This window comes from Ciconia boyciana, chromosome 2, assembly GCF_034638445.1.
Source record: "Ciconia boyciana chromosome 2, ASM3463844v1, whole genome shotgun sequence".
Taxonomy (NCBI): domain Eukaryota; kingdom Metazoa; phylum Chordata; class Aves; order Ciconiiformes; family Ciconiidae; genus Ciconia; species Ciconia boyciana.
Genome location: NC_132935.1, coordinates 68746775 through 68762748, shown reverse-complemented (window position 1 = coordinate 68762748; position 15974 = coordinate 68746775). Strand labels below are relative to the sequence as shown.

General features: G+C 36.6%; 1 protein-coding gene across 1 annotated transcript in view; it reads left to right on the top strand.

Annotated features, from left to right (window-relative positions):
- The window catches only part of GABBR2 (gamma-aminobutyric acid type B receptor subunit 2), a 491815-nt gene that overhangs the window by 245014 nt on the left and 230827 nt on the right, over positions 1-15974 (top strand). Inside the window, exons 6-7 of the mRNA XM_072851328.1 lie at positions 767-958; positions 2073-2309. Coding sequence (XP_072707429.1) covers positions 767-958; positions 2073-2309 — 429 coding nt within the window. The remainder of the gene's footprint in view (positions 1-766; positions 959-2072; positions 2310-15974) is intronic.

Genomic DNA, 15974 nt, shown 5'->3' with positions numbered 1-15974 from the left:
TAAAGTATTTCTGTTTCCTGTTATATGTATCTGCTATATATTGTAAGGAGACAACCATCATCTCAGTATCTTGGAGTACATTGGGCTGTATTCAGTATTCAAACAACATAGAATTTCACCTGAAGGAATTTCTTGCTGAAAAAATGAAATCATTGAAATTTGCTTGCTTTATCAATTTACTATTGATTCATGCTCCTCATAAGAAACTGCTTACTTAATGTCCCTGTGGTCTCTGTTTAAGCACAGTGTCATAATTCATATTTGCAACATTGTGATTTGATGGTGCCTAGGATCCAAGTTTTCTTGTCTAACCTTATCCTATTTCAGGTGGTCTTTAGGATGATATTAGGATGATAATAATTTAGTTTAAACGTGTTAGCATGGTGGTCCTACCTCTCATGTAATAGCTGTGTTATGGAGAATGTCTTATGCAAATGCTCTGCTTTCTGCCAGTGTTCCTCTTTATCTCCCCCAGTTTTAGAATCCAGTATTTTATTTTTCTGGTTTTGAATAAATGGTCTATTGAAAGCAAAATAGGTTTTAGTATATTCTCTTCGTGTGACCTGAATTTTAAAGACAGGAATCTTCAAGAAAGGAGTCTTCATTGTTAGCAAGTAATTATTCTAAACTGTTCAAAATACTTGTGTATCCTTCAATTATGCCATTTCATTAATAATGGAAAAAATATGAACAGAAAACAATTACTTTTATGTTCAATATGTCTATTACAATGTCTATTAGCTTTTCTACTTTTCTTTCTTTGTAGGCTTATGATGAAGAAATGTATGGCAGCAAGTACCAGTGGATTATTCCAGGGTGGTATGAAAACCTTTGGTGGGAATCCTGGATTAATTCCTCACAGTGTCTCAGCAAAAATCTTCTTGCAGCCATGGAAGGCTATATTGGAGTGGATTTTGAGCCTCTCAGCTCAAAAATGATAAAGACCATATCAGGAAGGGTTAGTATTTTTCCTCCAATTGTTTTATTACACAATCAGTTGTCTCACCAGTGTTTTGGCACAGCAAAGCACAGAGGAGGGAGGTGAAGCTAAAGGGTTCTTCTGCAAAGAGAGCTGGCGGTCATCATCATTATTCTCATCTTTCCACTGGTTTGCAATTTTTGAATATTTAGAAATCAATTCCAATCCTCTACAGGGTACGGAAGCAGTAAAGTCCCTTGCCTCAAATCTCTCCTGTTCCCCCTGCATGAACATTACAGTTAAATGTACAGTAAAGCTTGAATTATAGTCTGCAGTATCACATGCTGTGTAATGTCAAGTTAAACAGTTGAGCACAGAAAAAGATAACTTTTATGTTTAACCCTAATCCTGCAAATGGCTAATTTCACTGGCGATTTGTGCCTCTCAGAACTAGGGGGTGGGGCTTGTCTTAAATATGTAAATATGTGGTATTTCCATAAAGTACATAACATTTTGTCACAGAACAAATGCATGCAAACGCTGGCCAATGGATAAACATGCTGATTTTGCTGCTTTTCATCTTTTTTCATCTGTCTTTCATGTCTTGCTGAGTGAGCACAAAAGGCAACTTTACAAAAAAGCAACTCATCATAAGATAGCACACCATAAAGAGTTTAGTAAACTTGTAAAACATAGACAAATTGCCACTCAGATAATTTCACATTAAGCAAATAGTTGCTCAAGTAAAGGTCACTTGTTTTGCATTATCTCATAAAGTGTAATCAGACCACTAATTTGCAGGGATACAGACTTATTCTCTGTTGTAGCATTATGGCTCACCAATATGCTGGTGGCTTTGGTTGAACTGAAGCCTTTTGTACAAAACCAAAATAAAGCAAGGTTATCCTCCATACAGAGGAAACCGAACAACTGCTTTTCAGCCTCCCTGTCTCCTAGGTCACCCAACCAGTGTCGCCATCAGTCTTGTAAGTCAGGCAGCACATGTTTCTTCCTTAATTTTTGTTTTGGCGGTCTTTTCTGTATTAGTGATGCACATCTCTAAATTGGAGAGTGCGCTTCAAGGTGTAGGTTTGGACGCATATCTGTAAAATATTAAGTATTGAAGTAAATCTGAAGTTTTTCTCCTCTGCAGACTCCACAGCAATATGAAAAGGAATACAATGCTAAGCGCGGTGATGGACAATCCAGCAAATTTCATGGTTATGCCTATGATGGAATATGGGTCATTGCCAAGACTCTGCAGCGGGCAATGAAGTATCTCAATGCCACCAACAAGCACCAAAAAATTGAAGATTTTAACTATACAAATCACAAACTTGGCAAAATTTTTCTGGATTCTATGAATGAAACCAACTTCTTTGGAGTAACGGTAAGTCCCAGCCAGATACTTGTGGGGCTGAAGAGGCTTGTGATTTTAAGTCAGCAGCTGAAGCAAGCATTAAATTTTAAATACTGTTGAAAAAGAAACACAGTTGTGTATTTCTTATATCTTCAGAGCTGCCACAGTTCTACTTTATCTTAAAAATTAATGTTGTTGCCTTGAGACTCTTGCTCATCATCTGTCTTCTGATGCCAAGGGATGACACTGTACAGTTCCTTGGTTATCAGATTTTTAAGCATGGATGTAATCTGAATTAACAACTCAGAGTGGTCTCAAGGGAACCACAAGTGTTGCAAACTGCAGTGACCTTTTAAGTGACTGTTTTAGCAGTTGAGGAGTAGGTGGAATGTGATTTGAAAATACCTCCTGTTTCCCTCCATCATTTATTTTTGATAATACGTTATAGTAAACTAATGTCTCCAATTCCAGTGCTGTACATCCTAGATATTCTTACAACATACTTCAATTGCCATTTAAGTTTATTTATAATTTGTATTTTTTCACAGTCAAGTACAAAGCATGTTGACTATGACTTAAGAAGAACTGGTCACATATAATAATAACCTCATTTTATTTTCAATTGCACCATTGAAATTCATAGTAATTTTTTTTTTATTGACGTTGCTTCTAGTGTTTAGCAGAGTAAAACAGGCAATAGGAGTGTGGCCCTAAAACTTCTTAATTACTTCATTGTATTTGAGGCAACTTCAGTCAGAAGTTAATGGCATATATGTGTTCAGGGGCGTGCAGAGCCATACTCCTTCACCAAGACAGATAAGCGGACTCCATTTTGGGGAGAATGGTCTTCACAGTTTCTGATAGTAGCAAATGAGAAACCTACTGGAACACACTTCATTAAGCAGTGTACTTGGGCTGCAACATGACTAGAAAAGGAAATCAGATTGTCGAAAAAGTGTCTATTTCAGCAGTGCACAGAGGGAGTGCTTTTAGGCACTTCCTTGCAGCAAGAGCATGCAGAAGGTTGGCAACAGTTCTGCCACTGTGCAGTAGCTTGTCAGATTCTGTCCCCAGGTTAATTTAAATTGTCTTGGATATCAGTTAACTTCAAAACACATTGATGTAGCAGAATTAAGGTTGTCATACATGTCACAAATTGGTTCAAGGAGGAAATGCCTACATATAGACATGAACAATGAGTGCAGGCTCAACTTTTTGATGTCCTTGCTAATTGCTGAAGAAGCCTATGTTTTGTATCACAGTACAATTGAAACTAATTTAGGATTTGTAAGTAAAAAACAATCATATGGCAAGACAATACTAGAATCTAGTTGCCTGTACAATATGAATTTTGCTTTCTTTTTACACTGAATTTGACTGAAGTCTTCAGTAAAAGAATTATGCTGTTATGGGGTATCCCATTGCATCCATAGCAGAACTGGTTCTTTGATAAAACTTTCAGTTCGTAGCAGCTATGAACCAGACTCTGCAGGGACTCGGACATCTCTGTCCTGAGTTATTCCAAGTACAGTATCTCTCGATGTGGTTGAAATTGTGTATTGATATGTAGTTCCTTATTTTTTCTTTCCCCATCTTAGTTTTTTTGCCTGCTGTTTAGTCTTGACAGCCGATTATATTAAAATTGATAGATTTCATTAGGACTGCTTAATTGCCCTTCACTGCTCTCCCCCCCAAAAAAACCCCAAACCTCTAAGATGAAGAAGGCTCTTTTTTATTAGTTTCAGAGACACCAGCAAAACCTCACATATGAACTGCATCCCTTTAGGGAGGGAATGAATCAAAGTTTCACCAACCATATTCAGCCGTGTTTACTTTATTCCCTCAGGTATCATGGTTTTTAAAGAAATTACTGCATGATTATTCACTGCATGTAGTACTTGTCTGAGGCACTTTGTAAAATGTTTCTCTTTAAGATTGGTCTACCAAGTTATCGTGACAATGCACAGCCCAAATCTGGTATTTGCGAGGATCATGCTTCTTGTTCCTGTAATACATTCACAAAAACATTTTAATCAGAAGGATATGGAGAGAAGAAAATCTATAGCAGCTACACTTTCTTAGGATATAATTAGAATAAACAACACTCAAGTTTTTCCAGACAGTGTGAAGAAGAAGAGTTTTATAGCAGATATTAAAAGTTTTGCATTGAAATGTTCAGAAAGTTGAAGGAACAGATTGATTTTTACCAGAAATATTTTTAAACTTTTTATTCTTCAGTCTAATAAATTGCTGTCATTTGTGACCTAATTTAAAACTTTCACTGGAACATAAGTTTTAGGTCTTGGAGTGCCAGATCTCATTTTAATACTTTTTTCCAGAAGAAGTATTTTAGTATAAAATTTTTACAATTTATTTTTAAAAACTTATTCTAAACAGGAAAGGGACATTCATTTATTCTGGAGTATCTATGCCAAATATTAAATGAGTTTCTGAAAAAAGAAGAAATAAAAGGAAGGACTAAATCTGATCAATCTTCAAAAACTCATCCAATGATATAGTAAAATATGTTGTTAAATATTAGGTAAGAGGAGAAGGTAGAAAGAAGCTGTAGACAAGAATCTAAAAATGCAAAATCTATTAAGAAGTGGTGTCTTTATGCTTTCTGTGAAGATAATATCAGAAACATTGTCATGTCATAAATAATAAATCCCTTTACCCAGTTTTCATTTTCTTTGAAATTATTTATAGTAAACCACAAAAAATATAATCACTGTTGAGTGGTGGGTTTTGTGGAATTGTTTAAATGATTTTGAAAAGACTTGCTGGGAATGAAGTGTGCTAGTTCCTGATTATACAGAATATAATTCTTTCAGTTTTCTGTTTTTTTTTCCTGACCTTTTTTTTTCCTAGGAGATAACATTTAGAAAACAGTTTAGTCTATAGCCCAAAGACTTGACAGGACTAATCCTCTTTTTGTGCACCAGAAACTCAGTATATAGATGTTACTTATTCTAATTCTACTGTCAGAAATCTATTGGAAAGAAAATTATAGCTATTCCTTAAACGTTCCTGAAGGTTCTTCTCTTTTTCTGGATTTTTTTTTTCCTCTTAGCAAAATGGTTCCTTCTGTTACTTTTCCTTCACGCTTATCTGACTTATAACCATGTTGATTATCATATACTTTTCTCATGTATTTTGAATATAGAGCAAGGAAACATATATTTGGTGTTTTATCAGAAAACAGTAATATAGTTATCTGCTACACTTTTTCAAAGCTAAAATGAATACTGTTTTACAGGTACAAAAGTACTTTGTGATGAGAAATGCAATACAAATGAACAAAAGACCTGCAGGGATGTTCCTACAGTTTTGTTAATCTGAATGTCCAAATTCTGCATTCAGATCCCCTGATGTTGGCTCTTTTCAAATCGAGTAAGGCATTGTGTGATCCTAGTAAGGCATTAGAATGATCAATCTGCAACGACCAGCATTTAGGATAGGAGTCCTTTTAATTTGGGACTAGCCAGGCTTTTATGGTTTACATTTTTCTAATTCCTTGCTTATCAGAGCACTTACTTATTTTTTAATGGGAAAATTATTGAGAAAAAAAAATCTCTTAAAGGATTTTGGACAATTTTTTCCACTTTTCTTGATCCAGATCAAGCCAGTTTTGTAAACTGAATACAACCCTGCCACCCTAATGATTTATAAACTGCCAGATGCCTGTTTCCTTGCCTATATCCCTCTTCGCAAATAGTACACATTCTTACTGATAACCTAAGTGTCAGAAAATGAAAGATAAGAAAAAAAGTACTCACACAATTTATTTTGACACAGTTTAGATGTCTGAGGAGTCCCCTTATGTAGTTGATAGAGCCACTGGAGGTAATTTAGAGTTGGAGAATCTGCTTAGGTCTCTGTTGAAGTGTTACTACTTTGAATCAGTACAGAGTGACAAAATGATGGGAAACAAAATATATATCTGGCATACCTATATATCTGATTTTCAATTATACAGCAGTTTGTAGCATACTACCTATAACATGCCCTTCATGTATGTGTGAAAGCCGAAGAGAATTTTCCACAGAGCTAGAATAATTCTCCTAAAGCAAGATTGTTTGCCTAAAGGATAAAAAAAAAGAAGAAAGATCTAACTTATTTGTGTAATACTACAATAGTATAACTTGTAGGCTTGATAATTAGTGAAGAATTAGTGCTGTCTTCTCAGAATACTGAGTCATATTTAGTGCATACTGAATCAAAATCCATCTAGAAAATAGAAGGATTTTGTTTTAGTCTTTTTTTCCCTTTTTTTTTTCCTCTTTGTAAAGACTATGGATGGTTACATAGTACTTTACAACTACAGCAACATTTATATTTGCTAGCAAAAAGATGTTGGTTGTACTTGGAAAGATATTAAATACCACATTTGTTCTCAGTATGGTAAAAGTTTGTAATGGTTCCATGGGGTAGCGTGGTGGGAAAAATGCAACAAGTGTTGGAGACAATTTCTAATTTATTTTTTATGCAAAACATGACATTATTTTAAAAAATTCTTTCCTCTAATTTTCTAATCACTTCACTTTTGTCACTGATGTGGTGTCATGAATTTGTCATGAATGTCAAGCATTCTCCCTGGTTTATGCTTGAAGTCCTGTAACTGTTGCAGTAGGGTATTCTGTTACTTGAGTTTATTGCTATTATCTGTGAGTATAAATCAGGCTTTAGAATTGTTAATTTATTTTTCATCCCATGGCCTTCTATTATTTGTGTTTAATGGAAAAAGAATTACAGTGGAGGAGAGAGAAAATTAAATACAGTGTTGTCTTTCCTTTTATGTCAGCCAGAGACTCTAGCACAGTACGATAAAATTCCATCACAGTAGCTGTTGCAGAGTTGAAACCACAGCCATGAAATAACTTTCAAGTCTGTCCCTGGCATCCTGCATTTGAATGGATTCAGTCATGTTTCATAACTGGAAAACTGCTTATTGATATGAAGTTCATTTTGTATTTTGATGCTGATTATTTCTGAAGATTGATTTTAGCAGCTTGCTTCCACTTTCCAGGCTTCAGTAACCACTGTGCTGTACAGGAATCTCAGAAATATAGGACGTGTTCCAATCAGAATAGGAACAGGGAAAAACTATTTATTTCATGTCATTCTGGAAAAATAACATACCCTAAGACTGTTAAATTAAGGAATACGTCAGTTTTTGGCAGAGAATCAGATGGAATTAGTGTGGACTTTAGCAGAGTGAACTTATGCTTAATATGGGTGTCTAACAAACATTTCTGTAATGGCATTGATCAGTGAGGTTAATTTTGCATGAACAGTTTTGAATTAAGTCTCAAGAGCTATTTATACCTGGAGTCAGATTTTCTTTGTTGGCATGGCTGAGGTAGGGCAGATAGTAAAAGTATTGGGGGGAGGGCAGAAATTTAAATAAAGTAGCTTCTTGTTAATCTAGAATAGTGCTTTTAAAGTACACCTAATTTTATAAAGGGGGTTGGGGGTGGAGGTTTAGTGTGCAGTGGAATACCTAACACTATAAAGACATCTGTTCCTGAGAAATGCTTTTGAATGTTTCATCGAATTTGGCTTGGTCTTAATTTTGGGCACTTGAAAATTTTCATTTGGCCATCATCCATAATTGGGTGATCTGAGGGAGTTCAATAAGCTAGCAAAATGTGTAGTCAGGAAACTATATTTATGTATATATGTATGCACATCCATGCATGTGCTCACAACCTCACCTGACTGTCGGCAGATCTCAGTTTTTTCCACACCTGACCCCAAGGGTTATGAATGTGAACTACTCTGAACTTAATGCCTTGTGTTTCCTTTTGATTTTTCAGAACTTGTTTCCTGTTACAGGGTTTCTTGTGTAGCACAAGAAAGAAAAATACTTGGGGTCTGGCTGTGTGCAAGACCTCCTACCTCTCTTTTTGGTTTTCCTGAACCTTGAATCTGAGCTTCCCTGAGTGGAGATAAACATGGTGAATCTCTTACTTCCTTACTCCCTCCTGACTATCCAAAACAGATGAGCAACTGAGAGCAGTACTGTGGGTTGGTGAAATACTTTGCTCTCTTTATGGCCAATTCATTGAGGAGACTCCTCAAAATAGCGAGATGCTAAAGCCATCAGCAAGTTTGCATAGGGTCATGAATAATGTTTGCTCATTAGGAAAATTCAGTTCAAATGTTTTCATCTGCCAACAATGTAAAACTGCATACAGAAGGAAATACTAACTTTTTAAAGTGAGAACTGAAATTAACTGTGACATATCAAGATTAGCCCTCAAGCTAATCAGCAGCTGATGATTTAATAGATATAGTAGGTGGCAAATAAAAAAGGCTTTAGTCTAAAGTTGTAGAACACTTATTACTGCATCTGTCATTCTAATAGGTGGATATTTGATGAAAATAAATGAACAACATACATTTACAGAAAAGCTAGTGAAACATTTTTCTAAGATCTGGCTAACATGTCTTAGCTTCCTCTGCTCTACATTTAATTTTGTCTGTATCTAGCCAGTGTTTAACATAATACATAATACACCCTAGAAGCTGCTTTGTTGCTACTTTGGGTACAAAGAGTGGAAGACCCTACAAATACTAAAGAGACAAAGCTCTAGTGAAGGTGATTGTGTTGGCTAAGTGGTGGTGCAGGTTTGTGCTTCACAGGACAGTTCTTCAAGCTTCTGAAGAAACAAAGCACATTTCAGTAGTTCCACCACCCTGTTTTTTCTGAAGTGTGCTTTATTTTTGTAGCTGCCTGCTTCCAATCCACCTTTGTTTTATCTTTTTTGGTTTTGTTTTCTCTTATTCTACTTTTCTTTTCTGTATTCTTTGAAGTCGAATGATGAAAGAGTAAAGAAAAAATAAAATTTACCAAGTTTGGAAGCTCCGTCCTGCTCCATATCAGCAGTTAAACTGGGAAAGGGTATCAGTGGTTTTAAAGAGAATTTTCAAAACAGTTTCTTCCTCTGTCAGTTGGTTTTATCTGAGGTTGGTATAGAGGGCCATTTGAAAAAAAAAAAAAAAGATACTGAAAGAGAGGACAATCTATACATGCTGGACAAGCAACATAGGAACTATGGGTTCTGGTATCTCTTGCATAAGTAGGAAATTGTTTTTCCTGATGGTTACGTGGCCTTTTGTGTTCTATTTAGACAGAAGTACTAGGCAGGTAAGGTGTTCCTTTGCCACCCCTCCAGCATGTAGTAGAAAAAGAAGGAAAAATATTATGTACCTTCTTTCTTTGTGGTAAAGTCCTGTGCCTCGCTTCACCGAGTTCTTTTTGACAAAAGACAGGAAATGTTGTTCATATGCCTATTGAAAAAGGGTGGTAGGATAAAATCTTACAGACACTCACAGAGAAGTGACCCTCTTGTGGTAAGTGTACCAATGAAATATCATCTCTGAAAAATAATAGAAAACCTGGAGTAGCTCCATCCACATATACCGGGGCTTCAAACCATGTCAGTATCTTACGATCAAAGGCAGATGATGCATCAGTGTGGATCTCTGGTGATGATCCCATATCAGCAGGAGAATATGCACAACATGTCTCTGTTCTCCATATACAAGCCTGTGGAAAAGAGTTAAGGATTTGCAATATATGCTATAAGAACTGTTTTGACAGTCTCTCCTGCAATTATAATCCAAAATGGAAAATATGGTGCAAGGCGTGTGTTGTTGGCAATTTGGCAATGTGGCAATTTTCTAATTTTCTGTTTGTGAAATTTAGCCATTTCTCTCACTGAAACTGCAGCCATAACCTCCAAAGGAAGGACTAGAACTTTGCTGTTAAAGGAGGCGCAGAACGAAAGTGAAGCATGATGGAGAAAGGAAAATCTTAGGTGCTTTAATTGCCCTGGGACCTGATGCAGTTCTTGGTAGCTGTGGTAGCACATAATGTGTCAATTGATACAGTAGCCTAGCAAACAATTGTCTTGAATGCTATGATTACATAGTGCAGGTTAAAATTATTTCAAGCCCCTTTCAAGTATTATTGCCTGTAAAGGAAGGCTGTTCCTTCCCCAAGAGAGAAATGTCTTGAGTGCAGAGAGGACGGATGAAGTCAGCAGGGTCTGGGTTCTGGATGGGGAGGCCCTGAGAGAGGAATTCAATCCATATCTATGTCCCTACCCCCACACACATCTTTTTTTAACAACGAGTCTGGAAAGGAAGACTGCAGGAAAAGGTGTATTTAGGACAATATAATGGGAAAGGAAAAGATTTCCTGGAAGGCTTTCATATAATCCGTGTCACTGAGCAGTTCTGAGTTTCCAGTCTCCAGGGCCTCTTATACTTGTTCTGATTTGTTTAATAGTGCGTAGAGTTTAATGAACATCTTCTCACCTGACTGTGCTTTTCTTGAAACTGATTTTACTGTCCTTGTTGAAGAGCAGATCACTAACAGTTTATATTCATTCCATAGAAATATGTCCAGATATAGACATATATGTATGGGCCATGTGTTTACTAGATGGGCCATGTAAGTGTTTACTAGATGGAGCATGATGGTCCTGAAGAGCCAGCTAGGCTCTTTTATGGTTACCTGGCAGATGATGGTGTGTGAATCACACAAGTACAAGCTGGCAGAGGCACAGCTGAACCATGCTTCCAGGTGAGCTTTTGCAGATGATGCAATGACGTATAGGCAAAAATCTATGAATTGCAGACCTTCCAGAGTAACAGTATTTTTCAGTGATATAGTTATTCCTGCATTTGTGTCGCTAAGAGAAGAAAAGAAGATGTATGGCAAATTTAGGGATGCCACTGCTTCTATCTACTATGTCTCCATTTGAAATGACAAGCAAAGACATCTTCCATGGATACTTCCAAGCCCTCAGCTGCCCAGTGGCTTGGGGATTAAATTCACCAAACGTAGTACAGCCTTCAGTTGCAGCATATTCTCTTGGTATGCTCAGTGGCTGGAGCAGCAAGATTAGTTATCCTGCATCAGCCTCAGTCTGCAAACTCTTTCCTCAGACCTACCTCTGATTTATCTCCCTTCCGTCCTAGAAGAGAGCACTGCAGAAGTACCTGAGTTAGCTTAAAGTTTGAGATGTGAATGCCTTTCAGTCATGACTCTAGAGTTAAAAAACACTATGATTTTAGAGATAACATATTTTAGAAATCATTTAAAACTGAATTCCTGAGTGCTGGAGGGTATTATAGTTCTTGTTTTATTTTCCATGGGAACAGATGTTAGCCCTGCCGCCTTGGGATCGTTCCAGCTCTGGTAATTCCACTCCGTGTACCTAAAACTCTCACTGAGATTTCAGACGGACAAGGAAGTTGTTATTTACTAGCTTTACACCGGGACTCTTCTAGGACAATAAATGCCATAAAGATGCAAAATTTTAGTATTATTGTTCTCACTTCTTTTATTAGACATTGCATTTTATTATTTCACTGTACAGGCAAAGTATAGTAAGATTTTACTGGTTTGATCCAGTTCCTGTTTCCATCAGTGGAAAATCTCTTTTAACTTCATCATGAGCAGGGGGAGGTCCTTACGTAGCAAACTGCTTTAATAAATAATTTGTGAATATAACTCAAAATGTAATTCTAAAATCCTTTTTGCTCACAGAAAATTTAGAAAAAAATTCTTCTGAAATGCTTTCTAGAATTAATGAATACATTTTAAGAGTGCTGATCAGTTGTAGTGCTGTAAGTTAGTAATGAATGATTAGACACAAGAGCTTGTTCAAGCACATTTGGAGAATGCCTCTAGATAGAGTACTATGTGGAATTACATGACTCAGATGTCAAATAACTGTGAGCGATTGAAATAATGTGGTGGAGTATAGCAATTTGAAAAGTAACATCTACTGATGCCTATAAAAGGCTGCAACTTCTAATGCAGATCATGTAAATCAAAGAAATGCTGAATATTTTAGTGATCAGTTGTGCTCATTATATATATTCTTTTGGCACAACAGTGTAATTCTTAACTGGGTATCAGATATTTGTGAATATGAAATAGTGATATGGAAAAAAGATAAAGGAGAAATCTTAGAGAGGGTACAGATAATGTTATGAAGGTTGAAGCAATAGGAAGTCTATTCATTTGTGGGAATCTTAATATTTTTTCTACTGTTCTTTGAAGAGCTGTTATCATACTACTCTAAAGTCTTCTCAACATCTGTTTTGCTTTATATTAAGTATTGGGAGGTTAGAGAATGATTAAAGCACATAAATGATAAATATATTTCTAAAAATGCCAAAATCTTAAAGCAGGTTCATTTAGGAAATAAATTATGAAGTATAACATTAGTTCTAACCTGTTTATTTTTATCCTTTACATCACTGATTTGGATACTTTAAGAAAAGAAATAGAAAAATGCATTTTCTGATAATTTTTGTGTCACATTTACAAAGATCTGTTGATTTAGGTTAATTGGGCTATTTCTCTCCATTGCTGAATATTTGCATGGCAAACTTTAATTTATGTTCTGTTTTCATCTAGGTTACCCCATCAGTGGACAATTTTCAAAAGCTTTTAAAAGAAGTCTTTTTAGTCTTCAGTGAAAGTGACCCACATTGATATTACAAGAATTAGAATTTAGCCTGATGGGAATTTTTGTGTGCACCTAAGAGCAAAGTTGTCCCTTCGGGAATATTTTGCAATGTGACATTTTTACTTTCTGGCCAGCAAAAAAAATTAAACATTTAAAACTGTATTTTAATTCTCTGTTCATACTGCAGTACTTCTGAGATTTTGGCTTCACCAATTAACATACTCTCTGCTGTTGTTAATCTTTATGACAGCTCAAGGCAAAAATGTTCCTTAACCTGAATATAGCATTTTGCTGAATGTGAATCCACCTGTAATGTTAAAAATGGTGTTATTAGCTGACTTAGCCTGGAGATGCTCTGAGATTGTCAGGTCTGATGTTCAATGGATTATATTTTCATACATCACTGCTCCTCTTTTCTGGCAGTCATGATTTCTATGATGAACTAGTTTTCTTCCTTGGAGAGGTGCTCCAGTTGCAAATAGGATTCTTGGAGCCTGCAAGCATTTTAGTGAAACACATGAAAATTAAAGTATTATAATGGCATTTATTGTAGACAAATGCACAGTACTTTTTCAAATAGTTTTCTAGTATTTTTGGAATTGGCTTTGGGACTTCTGTATTTGTTACCTTCTGCTCTTCTTCCCACTGTCTTCTCATAGCAGGTTGTTGCCTCAACAGTTGCTGGTGATGAGGATGGTTTTTGAAATATATGGCCTCTGTTAGAGCAATATTAAGATAGTGTTCTTTTTTAAGATTTCATAACACAACAAAGATCTTGCACTTCAGTAGAGCATATGGTATGGTAGGACTTCCCCCTTGGAGTTCTTCACATGAAGAAACTCGTGGAAGGTGAGGAGGCAGAAACTGCAGCAAGGCCCTTGCTGGAGCCCCTTCAGTCTAGGACAGCATGCTCTACTTGTGCTGAGCCCCAGCTTCAGAGCTGCCGTAGTAAAACAGGCAGCAGCCAAAGGCAGCAGTTTGGAAACTAAAGTGGGCTGCCTTTTTAGTTCTTTTTTTCCCCAACCTCCTCATTTGAACAATTGGTGAGTATTTCAGTTCTATAAGTTTTAGAAAAATAATCCCAGGATTCTGCCTTCTGCATGATCACCCGCTTTATGTCTGGTCCATAACGACAGCTGAGGTTGTCAGCGTACGAACCCAAAACACTGGACAGGAAGTAGGCTGTTCTCTCATTTTGTTATAAACAGTTTTAGTCAAATCTAGGACCCATCATGCTTCATTTGTTGAATATTTCTGTGTGACAATAATTTTCGCAGTTCTGTGATTTTTTTAATGACCTCGAATGCACCAAAATTATAACCATGCCCACTAACCACTGTCAGGAATCAGATTATTCTTTTAGAGCATGGGCTAAAGAGAAGTTCACATATCTCTGTGTGGTTGGTACTTTCAAGAGTATCTATATATCTGTATATCTACATATCCAGCCTCCATCATCTAGCCAAAGCTTCATGAAACCTTATTGTCTCTCCCAACAAGTCTTTCTGCCTCTTGTCCAAGAACTGCTTTGACAATGTTAAATCTTGTGTATGCAACTAAGATAAGCAGAGCTGTACCCAGCTCTCTCGCTTATGTGTGATCAAGACTTTTTTGTTGAGTGACCCTTCACCCTGAGCATAACCTGCACAGTTTCTGTGTTGTGCCACTCATGTAGTATCAGTAGGTGTAATAACAGGTAATTTAGATTAAAACAACACAGCTCTAACCAAAACAACATAACTTAAATCCAAAGAGTGAACTTATGATTAAACAATATCGCAGATCATGTAAATAAAGCTGTCCAGGGCTGACGTTTCCTCGCCACTACAGCGAACGCTCTACATGCTGCATGGTGACGTGTAAAATTCTGAATGTGACTGTAATATTGACAAATTGAGGAATTTTCCAGAGTAGATCAACACAAATCAAGAGATTATAGAGAATGATTTGATGAAAGAATTGGACATATACTGTATTTCAAAATCAGCAAAAACTGTAGTGGTTTTCCATTTATGATAGATTGACATACTTTTTTTGTCAAATCTATTATCAGTAGATATAAATTAGCTGTATAGGGGCCAGCTCTTTAATTGGAAAACTTTTAAAAGCACAGTTATGGATTATTTTATACCTTGTAAATTCTATCCCTTTTATACCTTGTAAATTGTGCCCCAAAAAATTCTGGTGAAATTCTTCTGCCTGTGCAATTTCAATTCTGCCTCATTCATTCTAGCTGCTGAATTAGACAGTGGTTCAGTTGTGTTTGATCATGTAATTAGTATGATGTTGTGCATAAGCCATCATCATTATGAGTGCCGCAAAATATACAGAGCTAAAAAACACAGCTAGAGACTGGGAAGAATATTGTCCCAGGAGTGAGAGAGAGCAGCAGAGAGCCTGGCAATTTTCTTTCCCTCCCTCAGCCACCATCGATGAAGGACAGGGCCCTGCTCCACGCAGTGCCTCTAGGAGGAAATTCTTGTTGAATCATTTGTGGAGTCTCAGGAACTGAAGGTCTTGCCTCACCTGGCTTTCTAGTCCTCTGTGCCGCTGCTCGACTTCCTTTCTGATGCAGTGTGGTCATGGTGCTGCATCTGCCTGGTGACTGTGGGGCTACAGCCTCCGCATGTTCATGTTGAGCTACTTCAGTTAAAATGTTCTTCAGGAGTTAAAATGTTCTTCAGGCGTTACAAAGGGGAGAAGAAGTTACAGTGATGAGAAGTGCATGTCTCAGCTGAATGTGAATTCTGTGAGACAGAGGTAAACTTCTGCAGCCCAGAGGCTCTTGTTCTGCTGAACTCAGATGTTTGCTGCATACCAGAGAAGCATGTGAGCATCTCCAAAAAAGGCTGCAATGATAGTTTCTAATTGGAAGGGTTAGATTTTCTTAACATTGAGTTTTCTAAGATCTCAGTCACATCTCAGAAATTTTGTTACTGGTGCTTTTGTTATGAATGACCGTGAAGCTTGGCATTTGAGACTCAAAATACCTATCTTGTCAGTTAATTTCCTTTTTTTTTTTTTTTAAAATGAAAACCTTTTCCTGGTGTCTGGCTACACAGTTACCTCTCCATTGTGACCATTTCATTGATATAGAAGCAAGGCAAAAGTTTAAAAAAAGCAATTATGACACCACAAAATTTGATAGGGGATTAAAAATATAAATTGCCTCAGGTAAGAACACATAGATCAGTTAAAT